Genomic DNA, 26,175 nt, shown 5'->3' on the forward strand with positions numbered 1-26,175 from the left:
GTCCCCTCAACCACGAACAGGTGCCCCACATGGAGGGGAGCAGAAAAGGACTGAATGACTTCAGGTTCCTATTGGGATTATGACTGAAATCTAACTAATGGATTGATGACATTCACTCCTCACATGTTGAAAGACAGTGCTAGCTGGAGTTGCTTTCATAAAATCGCAATATGATCAGTAATGAGGACAGAAGAATAAACAAATATAGAACAGAAGCGTAAAGCAGCTGTTGAGACTATGTGTCTGTTATTTCTCCACTACACTATTCACAGATGTGCGGGTAACAAATTGATGCAAATATCCTAGGTACAGCTCTCGGTGTCATACTTAGAGCAGTCACAGTGCTCTCTTTCAAGGTTACAGCTTCAAGGTGGTTGCTCTGTAGTTCAATATTACAAATACCAGACCAATATTAAGTGCCTCTGTAGTGCAGTTGGAAGAACGATGGTACGTTGCACCCTTCGATTGGAAAAGGCTCAAGTCATAATGGGAGGAATCTTTATATGGACTTTTTCAATTGAAGATGAGTTAGCCAATCTCATATGGAGGTAGCAGGGTTTTTTCTCCCGGTAACTTGGGTTTTTCATCCCACATACAGACAGATCGGCCCTTCAGAACACAATACAGACAAAAAATACTAGTTATGGAGGTGGCGAGCGGTAGATGGCATTGATGTAGATGATTGGTAGAGGTTCGGTGTAGTGGTGGAGACGGAGAGTTGTACGGTAGGTGTCCTCCCGTGATGAGTCTTCGGACTCTTTGGAGGTGTCACTAATAATAATAATAATAATAATAATTATGTAATGCTTTTGGTGGCTGACAAATAATCCATTTCTCCCCTTCCCCACATAGCTGAGAGAGTGTAAGCTGAGAAATTATATGTATATAGGAAGCACTGACAAACAAAAATAAACTGAAAAGAAGTCATGATCTTTCACTTGACATCACTCTAAAATCCTGATTGCATTATGAAAGCACTTTTGAAGGAGGAAGAAACTCTGGAAAGAATACAAAGAAGTGGGGCATAAAATATGAGTATAGATTGAAAGACTGTAATCTGCATAATTCAGTAAACTGAAATAGAAAAGGTGATATATTAGTATTATTTCTTGGTCTCTATGGAATCAGAAGACTCATCTTGGAAAGCAAAACTCTTACAGGCACAATACATATCATATACCTATTTTTAAAAACATTAAGGATTGAAGCATTTCCCACCCACTGTGGTAATGCATTGCACTCATTCACCACTTACAATGTAAAAATTTTCCTTTTCTTGTCCCAATCCACATGACCCTTATACAGTTTCTAGAGGTGACCTCTCATTCTCCTTCACTTGCTATGCAATATCTTTCCTATATCCATCTGATAGAGCTCTTCTCTCACCAACTTATATGTTTCAATCATATTACCTCTTTGTCCATTTCCCTTGATCTCACTTAATACTTAACTTTCTGGAGTCCTGAGATAGTCTTGGTCACTCACCTTTATACTTCATAATGTTTGTTTATCATATAGTTTATTATTATTGCCTGATTATTATTACCAGACTCCCATGACATAACTAATTGTGGAAGGTCTTTTCTATTAAATACAATATTCATCAAAGTAGTTGAATTGATAAATTCCATTCATTTATCACTCTACAAGCAAAAAAAAAAAAGCTTTCTTCTCATCCTCTGTGCTCATAACTTTCAGGTGTAGCTTCTTGTTCTGTGTGTTCCTCATTCTATGAAAGTCTGCAGCCATCTGCTATACTCATTCATTCAACAAGTTGATATATACCAATATATTATGCTTACTGAAAAAAAAGTATTTAATCCATTCAAATTGTTCTGAAAAATGAAAAATAACTTTTGATTCTTTTTTCCCCCTTTCTATTTTATTTAGCATATTGAAATCAATTGAGTTTGGAGACTGGCAGTCATCATGGTCCGAAGAACAAAACAAGCTAGATAAAGACCAGGCATCATTTCAAATATCAGAAGTATCACAGAAAGAAAATCAAGACACAGCAGACAATACAAAGTTACTATTTCAAGGTATAAAGAGTATGAAATCGATGTTAACTGTGTATCTACTTAACACTTTGGATTTTTTCACAGAAATTAAAACTTAAATGTTATGCAATGATATGCTTAAACAAAACCAGTAAAAAAAAAAAAGTTGCATAGGTATAAAATTTAATGCAGTGTAATTTTTTTTCTTTATTTCAGTCTGATCCATTTAAATTAACTCATTCACTTTAAGCATATCTCATTTCATTATCTGAGATGTCTTATTTTACTGTTAATAATCAGATCCTCTATTTTAAAATCAACTGCTTATTTCCAAGTTTCATTTTCCTTTATTTTATCTTCTTCTCATTGAAATTTAATGTTCATTTTATTGCTTAGCTTTGTAAATATTCAATTTTTGCTTACTTATTTTTCTTTTGAAGGTATCAAATATCAGCACATCAACTGTATTCATACAAAATAAATAACAGATAAGTACTAAAGAAAATGAAAGAGGATAAAATTGTTTCACTTCACAAGAAGGATGTGAGGGTTTAAATTACGGAGAAACTTGGACGTTTAAATTTGTAGTTAAGTTGGTAAGAGTTAGGATCCAGAACTGAATTGTCACCAGCATGATTCTCTGTGATGGTCACCATGGTTTATTAAAGGGAAGTTGAGTTTTAGCCATCTACTTAAGTATTAGGGAGATGCATACAGAGTAGCATATTTAGATTTTGCAAAGGCTTTTGATATATTTTAACATGACAAGTTAGTAAATAAACTGAATGGATGGGGTGAGATAAACAATTCATTGAATTCATGTTTGAAGTTTAATGGAGTATTGACAGCACTAAGAAAGGATTAAACTAATTTTAATGCTTCATATTCCATCTCAGTCACTGAAACATCTTGAGATATGTGTTACAAGTGGGAGTGCAACTCTCACTTGTAACACATAAAACAACACCATACTCAATGAAACACATGGCTATGACTATAAAGCAATATCTAGGTTGTGCCCCCTCTATGGACATTTGTAGGTGACCTAGGATGTAAAATATGATCTCTGACAATTAACGTTTCCCAAATTTTGGGAAGTGTTTTGCATCCATATTTGTTTAAATTCAGTTGATGGTTTCTTCCAAAAAAGCTTGTGAGTGGTATCCAATACATGGTCTGCAAGACCAGATGCAAGTTTTCTGTTCATTTAAAACTTCTGACTCCAATCATGAAAATGGTCATGATTAGCAAAATGACTCTTATTTTTAAGTATTAGGTCTCTTTCTTTTAAGGTTACATGGTGATCAGCATTCATATTTACGAATTTAGAGACACAAAACATTAATCGATTAATTAATTGACTAGCCTTTCTGAAACGATATAGAGACAGCAACGTAAACCCAACTGCATTAAAGTAAAAAAGAAGTTTACATCAGCTAAAGCACTCTGTATTTATGCCCGGTTGGGAAAAAGCATTGTTGCGGGAACAGATCCACGAGGCACGAAAAAACTTACAGACAACTCAGCCAAGCACCTTACTCAAAAACAAGGAAAAATTAATAAGGAAGTTTCAAGCACTAAAACAGCAAGAAAGCACAAGACAATCAAGATGCCATAACCAAAGGAGCAGCCAATCACAAACCGACATCACAAGGAGCAGCCAATCACCCACAAATGAAGTTAGGAGCAACCAACCACTATCGGACCACGGCCTAGTTATCACCAAATCAAACTACAATCTCACCCAAGGCGAACTCCTGTTGTTGGTAAAGGGCCTAAACTATGCCATTGCTCTGAAGTCAGTAAACAAACTAGATATTATTTATCATATCGAGAGAGGTCTAAGATCTCTCCCTGCCAATCTAGCTGACAAAATACCTATGGAAATATCATGCATACTAAACTCAAACAAAAAAACTAAGCAGCAACCTAAACAAAATGGAAAAACTGGCCATCAAATCCCTAAAAAATAACAAAGACATTATTATCACAAAAGCAGATAAAGGGAATACTACTGTTGTTTTAGATTGGACAACCTACATAGAAAAAAATGAACCATTTGGTATCAGACCACAACACCTATCAAATGGTAAACTACAACCCCACAAAATGCATAAAAAAGAAAACAACTGAATTAATTAAATCCATTAACACACGGCCAGAAGAAACTACCAAAAAACTAATACCTCATTATGCCAGTGCACCCAGAATTTATGGTCTGCCAAAATACACAAAACAAACACACCACTACGTGCGATTGTTGAAGGAATCGACAGCCTGAATTACCACTTATCCAAAAAATTAGCAGCCACACTCAAAGAATTGGTAGGCCATTTCCCTTCCTACATAAAAAAATACACATTTCATAAACAAAATTAAAAACATTACACTCAACGACCAAGATTTATTAGTCAACTTTGACATAACTGCTCTTTTCACCAATGTTCCAATCAATAATACTATTATGATCCTACAGAACATATTTCCACATGACATCATGGCCCTGTTTGCCCACGTACTCCACTCTGGATATTTCTTGTGGCAAAAAAATTTTTACTTTCAAAAAGAAGGTACAGCCATGGGCTCACCTCCACCCCCAATAGCTAAATTTTATGTGGAAGACTTTGAGTCAGCATGTCTAAAGCCCAAAATTTGGCTCAGATACATCGATATTTTTGCCATTTGGTCCCACAACCACAAAGCACTAAATACATTCCCTAGCCACCTGAACAAACAACACAAATGTATCCAATTCATCATTGAAATTGAATAAAACAACTCTCTTCCTGTCTATCTCAAACCTACACACACACACACACACACACACACACACACACACACACACACACACAGGCCAGTACATACACAAAAATTCTTACCACCATCCAACACAAAAACTAGGTGTCATAAGCACCCTGAAACACAGAGCTCAAACTATTTATTTGTTCAAATGAGCAAGCTCTAAACCAGGAATACGAGATCATCAACCATACATTTACAAAAAATGGATCCAGTAAAAAAACCATTCACAAGCTCCTCCACAAAGACACCACTAAAAACAAAAAAGATTTCAAGAATGCCATTGCCATACCTTATGTTAGAAGCATTTTGGAAAAAATAGAACACTACACAATTCAACATCAAAACCACCTTCAAACCCCCGACAAACTTAAGACGCCTACTCAGTTCTTCCAAAGATCCTCTTCCACACCTAGCCCACCCAAGGGTTTACAAAATACAATACACGTAACCTACTATACATAGGAGAAACAGGGCCAACCAGCCAATTAGGAAGGACGAGCACAAACGACACATTAAATACCTCCATTTCGGAAAAAACTGCTTTTCAGACCACTCACTCTAGACATACCACAGAACTGATTGGGAAGGTACCTACACTGCACCAAAACCTGGTTTTCGAGAAGAAATTTAAAGAAGCATGTGAAATTCTCAAACACAATCCTAACCTGAACAAAAATGACAGTCTAACCATTCCAAGAATGTGGAAGACCCATTTGCAACCAGAACAAGCCAAAAAAAAATCTCTATACAAGAAGACATGGTGAAGTGATTTTTATTTTTTATTTTTTTTTAAATTCAATAGCAACCTGAACTGTACAAGTCCAAAAGAAAATCTTAGTACAGGAGGACTATAGCAGGGTTTAGTGTAGTGTTTTTTTGTTTTGTTTTTTTACCACTAGAGGTCAGGCAAAGTAACATATCAGTTAACAGCGTAGATTCAATTTACCTTTGTAGAGTGCAAGAGCATGTAGCTTGTTTTCATATACACATGTATTTTTCTGATGATGACCTCGGTACAGGGGTTGAAACGTCAATTGTTATTTTATTAATAAGTAAAATAATCATTTCAACACGTGTGTTTTGTGTCCCTAAATTCATAAATATGAATTTAAGTATTAGGTATTTTTAAGTATTCTGATAACACCTTATATTCCTTAAAGAGAGTAGGAGAGGTTGTATAGCACTAACTTTCTGAAGATGGATGAGCAGCCAATCAATTTTTGCTATACAGATAGCTGTCCCCGAACTGTTTTTCCTAGACATCCAGGGAGGAGAGGATGACAGACAAGTACTGCTATCTTATAAGAATAAGACTCTTAAGTGGCACCAGTTGATAAATTTTAAGAAAATGAATTTTCTCAAATTCTCACCAAATAAAGATAAAACTCCCCTGGATTTCTGATCTTCCGTGGTCTTACTAGTACTATGGATAATAGCGTGCTCAGATTTCCTTACATTATTAGTCTGACAAATAAATGAACAGATAATGAAAGAGAGCGATTCTTTTTTTAAATTTTATTAAATTTTTAATTAAATTAAATTAAATTTTTAAATTTTAAATTATTTCTTAAAAATAATTCTTTCATTATTTCTCAGAAGATAAGTGTACATGTTTTTTCAATATTTTGATATGCTGTTACTGTTATATATAATATGCATGCTTTGTTTAATACATTTTGGATTAAGATTTCTATTTTCAGTAAAACTACTACTCAATTGGTCATTACCTTCTGCTACTGGATATGTCAAATTTAGATTAAATTGTAGTATAAATAATGGATAATCATAGATACCTTTTTTAAATTTCATTTTAACATTTCTGTTTTTAAATTTCCTACTTTAGATGAAGAAACTGTTCCCATTGCTTTAGCACAGGATTCAAGCAATTCACCAATTTCTAATTTAAACGAGAGTGTTCGGTCCACTAATACTCCCACTAAATCCTTTACACTGTCTACAAAATCTAAACTTAAGCCAGCTGATGGTGCTTCATTTGAAAAATTGCAAAACTGTCTTAGGCATAATATTGACAGGTATGCCAGTGAGAACTTGAATACTCACAGTATTTCTCGTTGTGTGAGGGAACTTTTAAGCATTAACAATATTGGACAGCGTTTATTTGCAAAATTTGTCTTAGGATTATCTCAAGGCACTGTAAGTGAGCTTCTGTCAAAACCTAAACCTTGGGATAAATTAACAGAAAAAGGCAGAGATTCTTACAGAAAAATGCATGCATGGGCTTCTGATCAGTGCTGTGTTACTATGTTGAAAGCTCTACTTCCAAAAAAGGGTAAGTTTTTCTTTCTTAGAAGATACTGATTATTGCATTAAGTACAATGTATATAGGTTTGCTCAGTTCAGCCAAAATTTTACATGTAGATGAATTAATGTTCTCATTTCTCCAAAACTACAGTGCTTAGCTAAATACATTTCTTTAAAAAAATAATAATAATAAAATAAAAAATAAAATAAAAACTTCAGAGATAAGAAAAATAGTGTTAACTGAAAACATTTTTGTTCTATTTTTCATCATTGCACATTCAGTAATTGTTGTCTTTATTGTTAAGTCTTGTGTATAAGATCATATGCCAACTAAAATAATTTAATTATTATTTCCTATATTTTGCTGAGTGAAACTGATATATTCAGTGAACATATACACAAGTATAAATAGATAGTCAGTCATTGACTTATAATGAGGGTTCCATTCCAACAACTATGTCATAAGTCAAAAATCACTATATAAACTGTAAGGGTATCTTAACAATTAATTATTATTATTACCCAAGATCCCATGGAGTCAAAGACTCATCTAGGAGGTCCTTTTATCAAACACACAGCTCATCATACAGTGCTTTAAACACACTCAAATTCTCTGCAGACACCACACTCTCAGGCAAGACATTCCAATCATTCACAACTCTGCATGAAAAAAACCTGCTTCTCACTCCCCTACTCACACCCTCCTTATACAGCTTCCAGGGATGACCTCTGGTTCTCCCCTGATCTCCCACTATTTTTCTCTTGATCTCAGGTCATCCATTCCTTTACTGTCTACACATGCTCTCACATCCTCTTGGAGCATCCATCTTTCTCACGCTGTGTACCTCTGTCCACCCTGAGCCTCCCCCGTTTTTCCCTGTTCATCTTGCACACCCATTCTCTCATTTTCCATACTCATGCCACTTACTTCCTCATTCATAACCTCATTCACAACAAGTTATGCACAGTGGCATAACTTGTAAAGAAAAAAAAATGTACTGAATTTTGACACCATTTCAGTACACATGCTATGAGATGTGCTATTTGACTGCATGCATATTAATATACCTGAATACTAAGCATAGGTATATTTTGTTGTATTTGAACTGATTTTATTCTTTGTTTATAGTGAAATAACACAGTGTACAAATTATAACATAAAATTACTGCATACTGTGCTATAAGAAATATAAGTGTACAAGTGCTTCTCTGCACTTACCAGTAAATAATCAACTGAGAATAAAGCCACTTCCAGACTTCCTTATTAATTGAACAATTAATAATTCATCGGAGGAGATAGAAGAGCTAGGTCATCAACAACAGATTCTTCAAGTTTAGGAATTGCAGCAAAGTGGCATAACTTGTACAGAAAAAAAATATACTGAATTTTGACACCCTTTCAGTACACGTGCTATGATATATGCCATTTGACTGCATGCATATTAATAGAAGACCACATGTAGAATCTATGCCATTACATATAGCTGTACCAATGGCGTTGACATTGGAAGAAAAGACGTTGTTGAGCATTATTTTTGTTCATACAGAGTTGGTAGATCAAATGGGCCAAGCCTACGACATGTTTGGGAGCAGTTTGTTCATCATTTCCGTAAGCATGCCCCAAACAATAGTGTCATCATTGCCTTAATTGAGAAGTTAGAATGTACTGGGAGTGTTCTGTCACAATGTAAAGGGTATTAGGGGAGACTACAAACTGTTAGCACACATGAAAATCATGGGTGTGTGCTGGAGAAAGTGTTACAATCTCCAAAATGTAATCAAAGCCGAACGATGGTAAAACTTGGGATACTGAGGCAGTTATTACAGAGTATGGAGCTGGGTGCCTTTCATACATCATTCAGGTGGGTCAGTATTTAAAAACAATGGATTACACTGCATGACGGGAATACTGTGCACATGTGCTTGCCAATGTCTATGAAGATTTGTTCTTCCTCCATAATGTCTGGTTCTTGGACGAAGTGATTTCCATCTAAGCAGTCATGTAAACAGATGAATCAACAGATTTCTTGTTTTTTCAAGACCTGAATTTGTCCAATAGAAACTTCTTCACAGTAAAAAGACCACCACATGGTGTGTGGTTTCCGGCCATAGCATAATTGAGCCCTGCTTCATTGAAGAGGGTGGTGTAACCTTGATTAGTGAACACTACATTGAGAATGTGTTGGTCCTGTTCACCCAGGATTTGCATAGGATGTATCGTGCAAAATAACATTCCATGTTGTGAATAGGTATTCCAACATGATGAAGCAACCTGTCACACATCATGTGGTTCTAGAACCTATTTATCAGAACACTTCCCCGGTAGGTTCATTGCGAGGTTCACGGAATTCCCGTACCCTTCATGTTTTCCTGATCTCACATCACTTGATGCCTTTGTTTGGGATATAGTGAAGGAATGGGTGTTCCACCATAACCTGCCTTCAAACCTTGATGAACTAAGGGATAAAATTACATGATATGTCCAGCAGATGTCTCAACCCTTGTTCTCCAAGATGACAGAGAACTTTTCATGCACTACGAAACCTGTTCTTGAAAGACAATGTGCCCATTTCGAGCACATAATCTATCATCGTTAATGCTTTATTCAATGAAGATTCCACTGATAGTTGTGGATGTACATATCATCATGTGTGGACATATATTTCTTTGTTAATAAACCCGTTTACTACATAACATATATCATTGTAATTATTCAGTGCTGTTTTTTGCACCATACTGTAGAAGTTGAAAGTTTATTTTTCACTAGGTTAGACTATAATAAATTTAGTTTAATCCTTTATCCCAGTGAGAGCAAAGTTTGCACCTGAAAATATCTTCAGGACTGAATATAGTGTTGTACTATCTTACGTGGGTAAGTAGTGCAACTCGTAGCAAAGGTGGAGCAAGCTACCAACACTCCTATCCCAATATCTCCCATAATGCAAAACACATCTCCTTGCAGATATGTATACTGTTATGCATTAAGGGATTGGCCACTACCCAGACTAGTTTCGACCTTCATTGAGGTCTCTTCTCCCTGAACATTTCCTAAAATAAGTAATAACATTTCATTGAGTCCTACATCTTATTAACATGAAGCAGGAGAAAAAAAAAGCTATTTTGGTGATGGAGCAAACCCTTTGCAATGACTAGGCTAAAAAGTTAAATTTAATAGGATTTTTGTTGAAAGATATAAATTAATATACCTGAGTAAAAGTCTTGAAGGTAAAGATGATGAAAATTTCACAAAAGAGTTGATTGGAACTGAGATAGTATGCAATTAATGCTGGTATGTTAATTTATATCTTTCAATAAAACTATGTAGCATATTTGTTACAAAGGTCTGCTCATTAACAAAATATCTTAGCTTTTCTTCCATACTGTTAACATTTTAGGAGCATCATGATTTTCTTAGAAAATTTAGAGTATTAACATCAAATTTACTCACTACTAACTCTCTCCTCTACCATTCCACTCTCACTCAAACTTTGTATCATGCTTTTCAGCTATGTTAATGAATCACTCATTAAACACTTCAGCTATATCCTCTACAGCAGTGATCTTCAATCTTTCACCTCCTGGAGGGCTGCATTCATACTGGAAAGACTTTACAGGCCATACGCAAAATCTGTTGATTTTTTTTTAGACTGTGTTACTCAAATTACTCTCTCAGCATTGGAGATGGAGGGGACAAAAAACTTGAACATGTACTGGTATACAGTAAAATGGATATATCACATCCACTGAGGGATTTTGTATATCTATTGACCATTATAATTAACTGTATATGTAATGCCTAGGACAGGTTGAGCCCTCCAATGAGGGATTTTAAGTATGTATTTTTGATTGTAGATCCATGTGTATTCATGGGCCGATTTGCTTGTCTTGAGGAACGAAAAACCCAAGTTTCTAGTTGAAAAAAATCCTCTACCTCTGCATGAGACTGGCTAACTCACTTTTAGTCAAAACAGACCAGATAAAGGTTCCTCACATCATGGAAAGGTTGAACCCAGATCTTTCCGACCAAAGGTCTATACCAACTGAGCTATGGAGGCTTTTATGAAACTAATATACAGTTATTTATCAGAAAGTTTATTAATATTTACTTCAAGGTTCATGACACACAATTTTAAAATATTTTGCAAATGATCATTTGAAAGTCTTGTTCTACACTTTGATTTGACTATTTTCATTTTTGAAAATGTTATTCACAAATATATGTGTTACCAAAAATGGAGAACATGGCTGCTACAAATAATCTCTTTAGGTTCACAAACATATCAGGTAGTGCTGAATAGAAATTTAAAAGACTGTTTTCTTTCAAAGCATCAGTGGCTTGCAGATCAATTAATTCCATCTGAAATATCTGAAAAATTGACGTGGCGGTGAATTTGAGCTGTGCAGAAGAAAGTGATTTTTAATCGGTTAATAGTCTGTTTTTCCCCCCGTTTTCTACGTTTTTGAGTGCTAAATTGTTTCTCTGAATACGAGTGTACTTCAGTGGTTGTTTTTTGGAAGTTAGTTGCTGTCATGATATAATATATTTTGGTTACCGTCGGAATCGAATGCATAACGGTGGAAGACAAAACGAAGCTAAGTTTTCATTACTGTATTTAGTTATATTTCATTTTATTTAGCGTACTTAAATGTTTTGTTTTGCTTGTAATTGTACTTTTTTTTCTATTTATTTAACGGAATTTATTAATTGAATAATTAACGATTACGCTGCTCGGCAGTAAGGAATGATGGCGGATTCAGCACTGCAGTTGCAAGTGGCGTATCGCCAAGTCCTCCGCCATTTAAGAACTCTATTATAAGAAATATCATAAGGGACTTTGTGGCATGTATGCGTCTCGGGAATTAGATATGTGGCTTGTTAAAGAGAGCAGAGAGCGTATGTGTGCAAAATGCAGGCAGTGGGAGAAAATAAGTGTCGATATCCGACCTTGTTGCTCCAGGAATGGGGAATGAATGTAGGAAGACAAGTAGTGTGATAGGAGAGAATGAAAAAAATATATATATGAATGAGAAAATAATAGTTGATAATGTAGAAGGAGTGAGTGACTGTGAAAGTTTAGGAGATGGTTTTGTTTGGGAGAGTGAATTTAGATTAAGAGTGACTGACCTGCAGAGGGAGATAGATGAGTTGAAAGAAGAGGTGGAATGTCTTGTGAATGAGAGCAGAAGTATGAAAGATAAGATTAGGAGAATGGAAGAGATAAATGCAAGCCGAATCAGAGTGGGGGAGAGAGAGAAATTTGGGAGTGTTAGAAGAGGAGAGAAAGGAAACAGAAGAGAGGGAATGAGTGAGAGGTATGTGGGTGCTAGAAGAGGAGAGAATGGAAACAGTAGAAGAGAGGGAATGAGAGAGAGGTATGGGAATGCTAGCAGATGAGAGAATGGAAACAGTAGGAGAGATGGAATGAGAGAGAGAGAGATATGAAAGTGCTAGAAGTGGAGAAAATGAAAACAGTAGGAGAGAGGGAATGAGAGAGAGGTATGGGAATGCTAGAAGAGACAATAGCAGTAGAAGAGAGGGAATGAGAGAGACCTATGGGAATGAAAGAAGAGGAGAGAATGGAAACAATAGGAGAGAAGGAATGGTAAGAGGTATAATGTATGGCGACTCAATGATGTTCAAGATAGGATGCGTGGCGACAGATTCCGTGGTGTTCAAGATAGGATGCGTGAGGAGTGTTTGCCAGGAGGAATAATAGAAAGGGTGGCTATGGCAATTAAGAGAGGTGAAAGGGTGGATGAGATGATTGTGATGGTAGGAACAAATGATTTGAGTGGTAATGTAAGTCGGGCAGCAAGAAATATGAGATTTTTGCTTGAGGCTGTACGGAAGAAGACAGAGAGAGGAAAAATAGTGTTGCCTAGGTATGATAATGATGAACTGAGCAGAAGAGCGGTGATATTGAATCGCATAATAGTGAGAATGTGTGACAAGAGAGGACTGGTATATGTGGATGCTTAGAGTGCGTTTGAGGAAAGAGAGGAAATGTATGCGAGAGACCGCTTACATTTGAATGAGAAAGGATGTAGGCATCTGGAGAGATTGCTGTTCTGAACGAGTCAGTGTGTCCTAGGGAGGATGATAGCAGGGGTGGCCTCTTATGGGAATGGATACTTGGGAGAAGGGAGACGATGTCAGGTAGCACTGAGGCCAGTGGAGTCTAGAAGGGATAATGCTGGGTATAGAAACAATGGCATTTATATGCTTTATACTAATGCCAGGAGTAGCCGGAATAAGGGAGAGGAATTGGTGGCGCAGATAGTATCAACCTGGCCAAAAATTATTGGGATCACTGAGACGTGGTTGACAGAAAGGGATATAATAACATGAATAGAAGTCGCTGGGTATAGAATTTTTCGTCAGGATAGGAGGGGAAAGCGTGGTGGTGGGGTACTGCTTATGATAAGTGATGACCTATGTCCTCTAAGAGTGGAGGCTTTGGAAGGAAGTGAGACAAATGATTTTGAGAGCATATGGTGCGAGGTAGAGGCAGGCAAGATAGGATATTTAGTGGGGTGTTGCTACAGACCCAGGAGCACAGAGGATGGGGACCAGGAGCTGTTTAGAGAGCAAAGTTTGGCAAGTGCAAGAAGAATAATTGTTATGGGAGATTTTAACTACAGTAGTATAAATTGGAGAGAGGACGATGCATGTAGCAATAGGGGAATGGAATTTCTAGAATTCTTGAGGGACAAATGTCTTAGGCAACATGTAACAGAGGGAACAAGAGGTTCAAGAGTTTTGGATTTGGTTATAGCATCAGAAGAGTTGATAATAACTGAGATGACATCTCTCCCACCAGTTGGAGAGAGTGACCATATGGTTTTGACTTGGAAAATGAATAGACATGCAGGAGTATCAAAGACACGGGAACTTATGTGGAATTATAAAGCAGGTGATTATAATAGTCTTAGACGTCAACTTCAGTAAGTTTCATGGAGGGAGGAATTGGAAGGCCAGGATATCATTAGTGCCTGGAAAATTGTGAAAGAATATTTGTTAGCAGCAATGGTAAGTTGTATACCACGAGTGAAGAAGAGGACACAATTTGGAGTAAAGTGGATGACAAACAATATTAAACAGGAATTGCATGAGAAAAAGAGGCTATGGAAGAGATATAAGGAGACAGGTGAAGAGAGGATGCATGAAGAATATAAAACACAGGCCAGAAGGGTGACTAGTGTGGTACGGAAAGCAAAACTGGAATATGAGAGGAGGTTGGCCATAAGATCCAAAGAAAATCCTAGGTAATTTTTTAGCTATGTGGCCAGTAGGAGGAGAAATGACTGTGGAAGAATGATATTGTGGGATAAAAATGGGAAAAGAGTGACTGATGCAAAGGACATAGTGGAATTGTTCAATGAACACTTTATTGGAGTATTTCATCCTAAAGGAGTCAGTTTTAATGCTAGAGGGATAGGGCTGGTTCGAGGTTTAGAGATACAGGAGGAGAGTGTGTTTCAGATACCGAGTACTCTGGATGTCAGTAAAGCTATGGGACTGGATGGTATTTCACCACGAGTTTTGAGAGAATGTGCCAGGGAACTGACAGTGCCTTTAACCTGGCTTTTCAATGAAAGTCTGGCTTCGGCAAAGGTGCCCAGGGAATGGAAGGAAGGTAAGATAGTGCCATTGCATAAGGGTGGTAACAGACTGGAAGTTTCTAATTATAGGCCAGTCTGTGTGTCATCAGTAGTTGTTAAGATCTTGGAGAAAGTAGTGAGGGACCGTATACAACATTGGGCAGATGAGGGTAATGTTATCTGTGAGAGTCAACATGGATTTGTTAAGGGGCACTCTTGTTTTAGTAATATGCTAGCCTTTTATAATAAAGTTACAAGAACATTAGATGAGGGAAAGGCATATACTGCAATTTTCTTAGACTTAGCAAAGGCATTTGACAGGGTGCCACATGATAAGCTGATATTTAAGTTGCAGCACATGGGTCTGGATGTCAGATTGGTCAACTGGATTCAGGATTGGCTGTCTGATAGGTATCAGAGAGTTGTGTATGGTGGAGCAGTTTCAAGGAGGCAGAGGGTTACAAGTGGGGTCTCACAGTGCTCAGTACTAGGACCTATATTGTTTAACCTTTATATCAATGACATTGCCAGTGGATTGCAATGGGATATTCAGTTGTTTGCGGATGATGCGAAGCTGGTAAGGATTATTAGTAATAGTGCAGATGTGGTAGCCCTACAAGAGGATTTGAATAAGCTAGATAGATGGGCAATGAATGGGGGTTTCAGTTTAATGCAGCAAAATGTAAGGTCTTGAGGTTTGGGAAACATCGATGGGATGCAGCATACTCTATAGGAGGAGTTATGCTGGAGGAAGTAGGGGAGACAAGGGATCTGGGGTTGATGGTTGATAGAAACCTGAAGTTTAGGGGACATATTGCAAAGGTGGTGAAGGTAACACAGAGGATTGCTGCAATTATGCGAAAGACACTGACCTGCAGAGATAAGAGGGTTATCATTCTGTTGTATAAGTCTCTGATCAGACCACACTTGGACTATTGTTCTCAGATTTGGTCTGCAGGATTTGAAGGGGATAAATTAACTGTGGAAAGGATACAAAGTCGGATAATAAAGATGGTTTCAGGTCTGTACAAGCATAGTTACGAGGATCGGCTGAGGGAATGAGGACTGCAGAGTTTGGTGGATAGAAGAAGGAGAGGTGATATGATTGAGACTTTTAAACTGTTGAGAGGTAGTTACAGGGTTGACACTGGGGAGTTCTTTCGCTTGGTTGAACAGTGGGAAGGAGTGATGACAAGAGGCCATCCCTGGAAGTTACGAAAGGAAACTGTGAACAAGAGGGTGAGGAGTGGTTTCTTTGCGTGGGGGGTGGTTGAACTGTGGAATGCACCTGATGGAGTGGTGAGAGCGAGAACAGTCAATGAGTTTAAGGAGTGGTATGATAGACTTTGTGTTTCTTAGGGGGAGCCTCCCCTCGATGAGTCTTGACAGACTTTATGTTTTTAGGAAGGACCTCCCGCGATGAGTATTTTGACTCCATGGAGGTCTGAATAATAATAATAATAATATTTCAGACAAGTCTTTTGTTGATACTTTATATGGATTCTGAAACATTCTTATTTCCTTGGTATGTTTATGGAAATCTCCAAACTGCTCTTGAATTATAATAAATTTAGTTTAATCCTTTATCCCAGTGAGAACAAACAAAGTTTGTGCCTGAAAATATCTTGAATTGTTCTTGAATTCTTCTCGCAAGAGTGTCAGTGCTTCAATACATCTTTTTGAAGTTGAACAAGAAATCATTATTTTTCTAGATTCCTTATAGCAAGAGAAGTGCAAAAAAAATCCTCCATTAAATTGTTTTGCCAAAATATTCAACTTTTCAAAAGCTTTCACCTCAGAATATATATCTGACACTAGTTTTCCTTTACCTTGCAATCTTAAATTTAAATCATCAAGTTGATCTGTAATGTCAGTTAAGAGTGCTAAAGTCCAAACCCAATTTGGGTCAGACAGCTCTTCTTTGATATCGTCCTTTTTCAGTGAGAAAAATATCTCTTCAGGACTTTACCTCTGCTAATCCACCTAACTTTGGCATGATAAAGTACATGCTCATATTCCACATTAAACTCAGATAGGAAATTTTTAAACTGCCAGTGACTCAAACCAAAATGCTTGACGTAATTAATGCTTGATACGACAACACCTATAACATCTTCAGATTTTATGATCTTATGGCATAATGCCTGCTGATGAATGATGCAGTGGAATTGCATAGGAATTTCAGCATTAACTTTCACTACTTCTTCTGCAATTCATGTATCCACTCCAGAATTTTTCTGTATCATATTTCTCATGCTATCTGTAGTCACAATTTTTAATTTATCCCAACTAAGATTAAGATTTATTATAGATTTGGATGCTTTAAAGAATATGCTTCTTGCAGTTGTAGTGTCTTGCATACTTTGTAGTGATCACAAAATTTGCATTAAGAACCCTGATAAAAATCACTAGTTGAGCTGTATCTCTTAGGTCATTACTCTCATCAAGAGCCAAAGAGAAGTAGAGAATTTCTTTTGCCCTTACTGCCAATGTATTATAAAGATCAAATGCCTTGTAATGGTAGATGAGGATGTCACATTTCCTTCATTACTTTTAACATACAATTCTTTACAAACCCACCATCAGTGAACAGTCTCACAAATGTATTTAGCCACATTGTGACTAGCATGGACAACAGATAAGTTTTCTTTTAATTTTTTTTTTTTTTTAAATTTACTGATGGCACATAGATTATTATTATTGTGAGCTACTCCAAGGAGTCGGACTCATCGAGGGAATCCCTAAACTGGTAGATTTCCTAAGTGAAATTACATTTGTTTGCATTTACATCTTGAAACAATGAGCATACTCTTTATGATGAGATTTGTAGTGCCTCTTGATATTGAACAAGTTAAAACTCTTAATACTTTCATAACATATCAGACAAGGTGCTTTCTCATTGTTCAAAACAAAAAAATAATTTGTCCACCAATCATTGAAATAATGACAGCCTTCATCTAATAGTTTTCACTTTTTTTTATTATTCAAATAAGTCTTATTTTAGAATTAGACTTTTAAATCAATCTGAAAAGAAAAATATCTCTATTGACTACTTATGCAATAATAGACTAATGGCTAATTAATTTATTAATTAATAAATAGGCTAATTATGCAATAATAAATTACATTTATTATAATGTAATTTATAATAATGTAAAAAGTGATTAATATACCATGCATTGAATCCACCCTGACTTTATTTTATTCAACTCATGCATCCAAGTATAGACGTTGTGGAAACCTTTTGTCCAGCAACATTCATGTGATCATAAAATTAATAACAGTGCCTTTTAGAAACAAGGCATTTGTTGCACACCAAAACTGAGCTTCAGCTGCTGACGTAGAACCTATTGCAAAAACAATTTTATATCATGTGATATACTTAATGACTGTGATATTATTACTCTACCATGGTAATTTTTCCGATGTCTCAATACCTCGGAGTATGTTGACCGAAAATTTCATTTTCATAGAGCCTGATATATCATAGGCATCTATTATTTACTGAACTATCTCACTTCAGGTTGGATTCTTAAAATATTAAACTTTGATCACCATGGTCTATAATTACTTTATCACTGGATACACTTAAGAATTAACTGACAAAAACAACAAAACAAAGTCTGTGCCTGAAAGTATCTTGAGGACTGGGGTTAGGTGGTACAACACCGGGAAACTCGTTGCAAAGGTGGAGCAAGCTAACATCACTCTTATCTCAGTATCTCCCATAATGCAAAACACATCTCCTTGCGGATATGTATAATGTTATGCATTAAGGGAGGGAGATACTGAGATAGGAGTGATGTTAGCTTGCTCCACCTTTGAAATAAGTTGCCCGGTGTTGTTAACACCCAACCCCCAGTCCTCAAGATACTTTCAGGCGCAAACTTTGTTTGCTCACACTTGGATAAAGGATTAAACTAAATTTATTATAGTCTAACCAAGTGAAAAATAAACTTTCAACATCAAAAAACAACAAAAAACCCAACAAATCACCCACGCCTGCACACAAGGGGAAGAACTCAGAACACTTGGCAAAACTTATCTGGCATATGTCTCGATGGGTAATGACTGAAAATGGTGAGAATAGGGTATTACTAATTCAAATGAATTCATGCTTATGCTCGGCTTCATTCAGCAGGTCTTGACATGTTTCAAAATTGGTTGTTTCTCACAGTTCTTTACCTCCTCTGATTTCCATAACAGTTGCATGAAAACTGATACTGAAATGCCACATTTGTTTCTTTGAAATGATGTCAGCAACCAACAGTCAATGTTTGTGGCTGGGAGGAATTTGAGAGAAATTTAATACAGATGCTTTTAGTGATAATTTATTTACATAGGGTTACTAAAATTTGGTGATGTCAAATGTACATAAAAATTTGAAAGAGGTAGACTTTCTGGGAGACTAAAGGTCACATCAAATGGTTTGGGAAGGGAACAGACACATGCAGCCCATTGGTTGGGGATCCCTCTTCTACAGCATTAACATGAATAACTCTTTTTTACCATTTCCATCATCTAATATTATATTCACATGATTCATTCCTTCTTTCACTGACCACGTATTGAAACCACTCCCTGATATAAGTAAAATATAATGAGCATATTAAATACCCATCATTATTTTAAAACCAAAGAAATGAAACATAAAAATATCAAATTTTACCTGAGAGTTTATTCTTATAAACCTTCAGCCTTGGCCTGCAATATTTAATTACAATACAAGACTCTATGTAGGTGCCTGTATTATGCCATATAACAGTTCAAAACTCATTACCTGCATGACATGTTTTAAACTGTTGGTTCTCATCAAAGCCCAAGCAAACCCTCAGAGGACAAAAATCTTCTATTCGGTACCATAGCACTCCCATGTCAGAGATCTACATTCTCCTAAGTGAATTTTTTCTCCACCAATATCTAGGTCTTATGACCACTCTAGGTCATAATATCTCTTATTTTTGATATTGATTTGGCCAACCATTAACGCTGTTTCTTGTTTTAACTCTGTTAGTGATCTCTAACCATATAGAAAACAGGACTTTAGCTTTGATGTAGTGTTATTTCTACCAGAGATCTGGCTGGTAGTGTTAATGGTTGAACTGATTAGTGATACTTTTACATACTTTGTGGTGTAATTTATCCATATGCACTCCAGGTGATGACCTTAATATGAAGGTGAAAATGATGCTTCCACCCACGAAAGGCTATTTGCAAACCTAGTATATTTTGTAGCGTGGGTGGATATATATATATATATATATATATATATATTATCAATTTTATATATTTTTTTGTATTCTTAATTTATTTTTCACATAGTCTGGAAACCTTGCTCTAGAGACCAAACATGGAACTTTTTCAAGACACTTCAGGCCTTCAATAAATGGGGCAGTGATCTAACACCAGGTGATGAAATTCATCTTCCACCTAAAGACAATCACAAACATCCATCATGCTCACAACAGGATTTAAACTCACAGCATGTTAGTTGGAGATCAGGTACACCACTCGACCAACCAGACCAGCAAAAAATCTCATAACATAACTTTGACATTAAAATTATTACTCTAACATAGTAATTGTCTCCATAATTTATCTTGCTGAATGTTGAACACCATGTAAGTATGAAAGAAAGGAACATTACAAATCTATTTTCTCATTCCTCTTATTATCTTTGATATTCTTCTAGTTATATATACTACCCCTGAAAAATTAGCCCTCCATAATCTGTTCAGCCTGCAGTCGGCCATACTCTACCCATACTGATGACGCACTTTATTATTATTATTATTATTACATGGGCAACTGCATGGAGTCCATAGGTACACAGAGGAAGGCATTAAGCATTATGCCAGGTACTATCCAGTGTTCATGCAATATCCATCATACTTCGCTTTGAACTTATTCACAGGCACAACACCTGTAACAGATTTGGCAACCTAGTCCACTTGTTCACCATCCTCCAAGCAAATAATCTAGTCCTCGCACCGTTATTGACTACACTCTTGCTCCAAGATCACTTCCAAGGATGACTCCTAGTTCTCCCACCATCAGACCTATTCTGAAAAATTTGTTCTGTATCAATACTTTAAAAACCTTTCAGTAATTTGTATCTCTAAATCATAGCTATCCTTTTTCTGCCTACATCCAATTTCTGTAACCCATTAATCTTTAACCTATCTTCATAAGGTGCAACCCATAGACCTACCTCCATCTTGATCACTCACCTCTGGATCCCCTCCACCTCACCCCCAAGATGGAGTGTTATCAAGCCATCTCTTTATAATCTGCTTATTTCTATTAATCAGGTGTTCCTTGGTCAACAAGTAATCCAATGAACTGTTTTAGCCACTTTATCCTGAACTTCAACTCTCTATCCATTTATACCCCAAATTCCTGGTTTCATGGAGTACAATTTCCTGAAGTATAGTTCATTTCCATAAAGGTACACAGCTGGTAATCTTTTCACCCCAAAATGCATAACCTTACACTTTACCACATTAAACTGACATCCATTCTCCTTTAATTATACTGCTATGTTTGAATAGACTTGCTAGTCTATTCAAACCATCCTGCAAAATTTGACAATTTTTTATTGACAATTACTCTACTCAGCTATGCATCACCAACAAACAAATGAATATTTCTACTTAGATAATTTCCTGTATCATTAATGTACAAATTAAATAGTAGTGGCCCTGCAGCACCCAACTTATCACAGGCCTTCTGCTACTGAATAAACTACTGTCTGATATCTCTTCATTAACCATCCTCTTATCCGCATTACCAACTTCATATCCATCCCCCATTTGCTTCAATTTATTTATCAGAATTTAGCTGTTACTGAGGCAGAACTTCCCTTTCACAAAACCACATTGTTCCCCATATAGTATCCCATTCATGGATTTTTTTTTTACTTCAGCCAACTTCTCCAATATGACTACGACACCTGAGATGCTGATCAGTTGATAATTTGCTACCCAAGTCTTGGAGCCTCTTTTATTCAGTGGAATTATTTTTACTCTTTCCATACCCTTGGGATCAATTTAGAGTTGAGACTTGAATTAAACAATGTGGTCAAAGGCACTTCCAGTTCTCTAGCACTTTCTCATAATACTTGAGCTCATCTACCATATAATCCCATAACTGCATTCCTAGTAAGGTTCTGTAATATCCTGTGCATCTACAGTTCATCTATCTCTGTTTCCACATCAGCCCTTTTCTCTCTTGTTACTGAAGTATCGCCACCATGATGATATATGCTTGCAAACAAATCACTTAGTAATTTAACTATTTTGTCTGTTTCAATTACTTTCCTATTTATAATTCCTCTTACTTGGGCAAGTAAGAGGAATTATGATTAATTCTTACTGAAAGAACTCTTTGGAATTAACTTTAGCCTGCACTGCTAATTTCCTTTCATACTCTCATTTTGCCTTTCTTACCATACTAGTCACTTTCTGGCCTGTGTTTTGTACTGCTCATGTGCACCTGCTGATTACCTTTCTCTTTGGATTCCTTCCACAAAATTTTCTTTTGTTGTAGCTGATGCTTATTGATGTTATTTATCCATTTGCCCCCCCTCCCCCATGTGATTTAATCTCCTGACTATGTATGCAGTCTGCTATTACCTTCTTTAATCAATTAATTATTATTGTGCAGGTACCTCCATGAAGTCAGAAGACTCATCATGGCAGACTCTCACTATTCACACAATCTATAATAACTCTCCTCAAATCCATTAACAAAGCACCCACAATTGACACTGGTAACCCATTCCATTCATTCACCAATCTCCAAATGAAAAATCTAGTCCTCACACCATGACTACCCACGCCTTTACTCAACTTCCAGGGATGACCTCTTGTTCTGCATCCTCGAGCCAAGTTCTAAAACATTTCACCTGCATCAATCCTATAAAACCCTTTGAATAACTTAAATGTTTCTATCATATTCTCTCTTTTTCACCCATCCACCAACTTCTGTAATCCACACACACCGTCAATCTATCCTCATAGGGAACATTCCACAGACCACTCACTATCTTGGTTGTTTATCTCTAAATCCTCTCCACCACTTACTCATTCCCAAGAAACCAGACTTGAGCACAGTAATCCAGATCTGGATGTATCAAGGCCTTATAAAGAGGAATCAAACTTCCTTATCTCTGCTTATTAGTGTATTCTTCAATAGTCAAGATATTGTATGAGTTACCTTAACAGCAATATGTCCTCTAAACTTCAATACTTTTGTCTATCATCAACCCTAAAAGCTTCATCTACTTCCAGGAGTACAGTTCCATCAATGTAGTACATAGCTTGTAATCAGTTCATCCCAAAATGCATAACTTTATATTTCTCCATATTAAACCCACGATACCCATTATCTTTTCCCCATACTGACAGCCTGTTTAAATCGTCCTGCAAGCTCTCCACATCACCTTGATAAACTATTACTTTACCTAATTTTTCATCATCAGCAAACAACTGAATATTTGCTTTCATATTATTTCCTACATCATTTATGTACAAATTAAATGGTAGTGGTCCTAGCATCTGAACCTTGTCACACCATTTTTCCTGCTTTCTCCAGATTTTGATCCTCCACATACCAATTTTAGATATATGTCCAGCAGACACCTTTTTATCCACATAACCAGTGTCATATCATCTCCATTTGTTTCTGATTTGCATAACAGAGCTCCATGTGGTATTCCATCAAATGGCTTTGCAAAACCCAGCAGAATCATCATGTAGCCATTTCATTTATCCAACTGAGCTGTCACTCTATTATAAAAAAATTAATAAATTATTAAGATGTGACTTACCCTTTACAAAGCCATGTTGCCCCCTCATAGAGCAGTATATTCTTATTAACCCATTCTTGAATTCTCTTTTTGGCAAATTTTTCCAGTACTTTTACCACCACTCCTGAGATACTGATTGGTCTATAATTTGCTACTGCAGTCTTAGAATCTCCCTTATGCAAAGGAATTATTTTGCTCTCTTTCCAATCAATTGGAACTCTACCAGAACTGAGACTTAAATTAAAGCCTAGTCAGAAGCGTTTCATGTACGAGCTTTCATGTACGAGCAAAATACGAGCTGATATCTCATCTAATCACACAGGTGTATTTACATTGAGATTCTGCAATATCATAAGAGCCTTCAATTCATTCACCTCTGTTCCCACATCAGTCTCTGCCACATATGTAACGGCATTAACTTTATTTGGATGATATACCCTTGCAAAGTGGTCACTCATAATTGAACTATTTTATCTACTTCTGTCACCTTATCACCCAGCACTCATTAAGTTTATTCTTCCAGAGTCATATTCTTCCTCTTACTTGCCACGTAACAAAAGAACTCTTTGGTAATTCCTTTGGCCTACTTGGCTAGAATCTTCTCATAATATGATTTTGCCTTCCTTGCCATGCTGGTCATCTTTCTTGGCTGATCATTGTACTGTTCATGAGCTTGCTAGTCACCTTTCTCCTTATATACACCACCCTCTACAAAAATTTCTTTCTTTCTTTTTTTTTTTTTTGCAGCTCATGCTTAATGATATACTGATATACTCATCCATCTAACTCCTGATTTACCCTCCTTACAATAGATATACAATTTAATGCTGCTTCTCCGAGATGCCCTCTAACTATCTCTCATCCACTACTAACATCCTTCCCTTGCAGAGCTTTAGGCCATGGCATAGTTCCAAGCTACCGCTTAAGCTTGTCATAATCACCTGCCTTGTAGTTTCACATATACCACTTCTTGACAGAATATTCATGTTTTGCAATCTCCCAAGTCAAGACCATATGGTCATTTTCTGCAATCTGAGGAATTGTGGTCACCTTTGTTATTGATAGCTCTTCTGACTCTATGACCAGGTCCAATACTCTCACACTCTGAGTCCCCTCTCTCATGTTGCCTCAAGTAGTTATCTCTCAGTAGGTGTATAAATTCCATTTCCTTCCTGCTATGTGATCTCTCTTCCTTCCAATCTATATCTCCATAATTGAAATCCCCCATAGCAATAACTCAACCTGCACTCATTGTAATAATTTGCTGATGCGTGGCTTCCAGATCATCTCTGGAACCCCCAGCCTATAGCAGCAATTAACCATATATTTTGTCTCATTGACCTTGATGTCATACGAGACTGCTTCAAATGAACATCAACTTTCCTGCCTATCTCCATCTCTTTTTGGCTGCAATTCATCAGCATTATCCCTCTCCATTTGTATCTTCTCTATCATACCTGAAAATACTAAACCCTTCACATTCTATCATGTAACTACATCATCTGCTGTTAGCCAAGTCTCACCTATAACTTTTGGAGAGGTTGCACTAAACAATGCCAAAACTCCTCCTCCTTGTTCCTAATACTTCTGGCATTAGTATACAGAATCTGCAGCATTCCTGTAGGCCCCCAAACCAAACACTTTTATTTCATGAATTGACTAGCCTATTCAATATTTTTGCTTGAGAAACTAGATTCTGTATAAATAACATAAACATGAACGTGCAGTTTGCATGTCATTGTTGAATATACTGATTTCTGTTCTGGTTGTTTAATTTGAGTCATACTAAAGATGCCTTTGATACTAGGGTGAAAATTTCATACCATTAAAATATATATGTAAGGTAAATCCATTTTATGTTATTTATTAATTATCATGTCTTACGTTCCTATACATCATGTTATTCCTTCAAACACTCGTTAACCATCTCCCATGCACTACCAACATCCAGCCCTTGAAGATTTAAGCATTGCCATGAAATGGCAATTCTTCAAGTAATCTCTTAAGTTTGTCTCACCAGCACTGTAGTTCCATATATATGCACCCCTCCCATAACTAAAAATTCCACACATTTAGGTCAAGACCAATGATTGCTCTTGCTACTTGGTGGCAATATGGTCATCTAGGTTACAGACAAATCCTCTGCAATTGCTATATTTAGAACTCTCCAACCCCTGGTACCTTACATCATTTAATTAGGATAATTATTTCTTAGTAACCTCATAAATTCTATTTTGTTCCTTCCACATATCCTCTTTCCAATCTATGTTCCTATAGTTGAAGAGTCCTGATAATAATTACTGGTCCTCCACTCATTGAGCTTATTTATTGCTGCATATCATCCATCATCTCCTGGTCTACAGCAGCAGTCAGCTGTGTATTTTGCCATTTGGCTCTATCTCACACCAGATGCACTATTTTCACTTAACTCCAGCTGAACACCTTCTCTTTTTGACTGCAGTTCAACAGTTATCATCAACAATACTGTTGCCCCATTCTTTTCTCTCTCTGTCCTCTTGGAAAACTATTACCTTAACATTCTATCCCATTAACTATATCATCAGCCATGTCTCATTAATGCCAATAACATTTGACCAAAAGGAACTTAACTAATGCCAAAAACTATTCTTTCGTGTTCTGTGAATGTTTCTGGCATTAGTGTACATAAATCACTTAAGGAATTGACAACGTAGATACGAA

At 36.5% G+C, this 26,175-nt stretch overlaps 1 protein-coding gene across 1 annotated transcript in view; it reads left to right on the plus strand.

Annotated features, from left to right (window-relative positions):
- Positions 1-26,175, plus strand: part of LOC150104473 (homeobox protein cut-like) — a 436,834-nt gene that overhangs the window by 271,782 nt on the left and 138,877 nt on the right. The window contains exons 8-9 of the mRNA XM_090395558.1: positions 1,891-2,042; positions 6,646-7,092. Of these exons, the coding sequence (XP_090251684.1) occupies positions 1,891-2,042; positions 6,646-7,092 (599 nt within the window). The remainder of the gene's footprint in view (positions 1-1,890; positions 2,043-6,645; positions 7,093-26,175) is intronic.

This window comes from Typopeltis vanoorti, chromosome 7 (assembly GCF_054136105.1).
Source record: "Typopeltis vanoorti isolate ZY-2024b chromosome 7, IOZ_Tvanoo_1.0, whole genome shotgun sequence".
Lineage (NCBI taxonomy): Eukaryota > Metazoa > Arthropoda > Arachnida > Uropygi > Thelyphonidae > Typopeltis > Typopeltis vanoorti.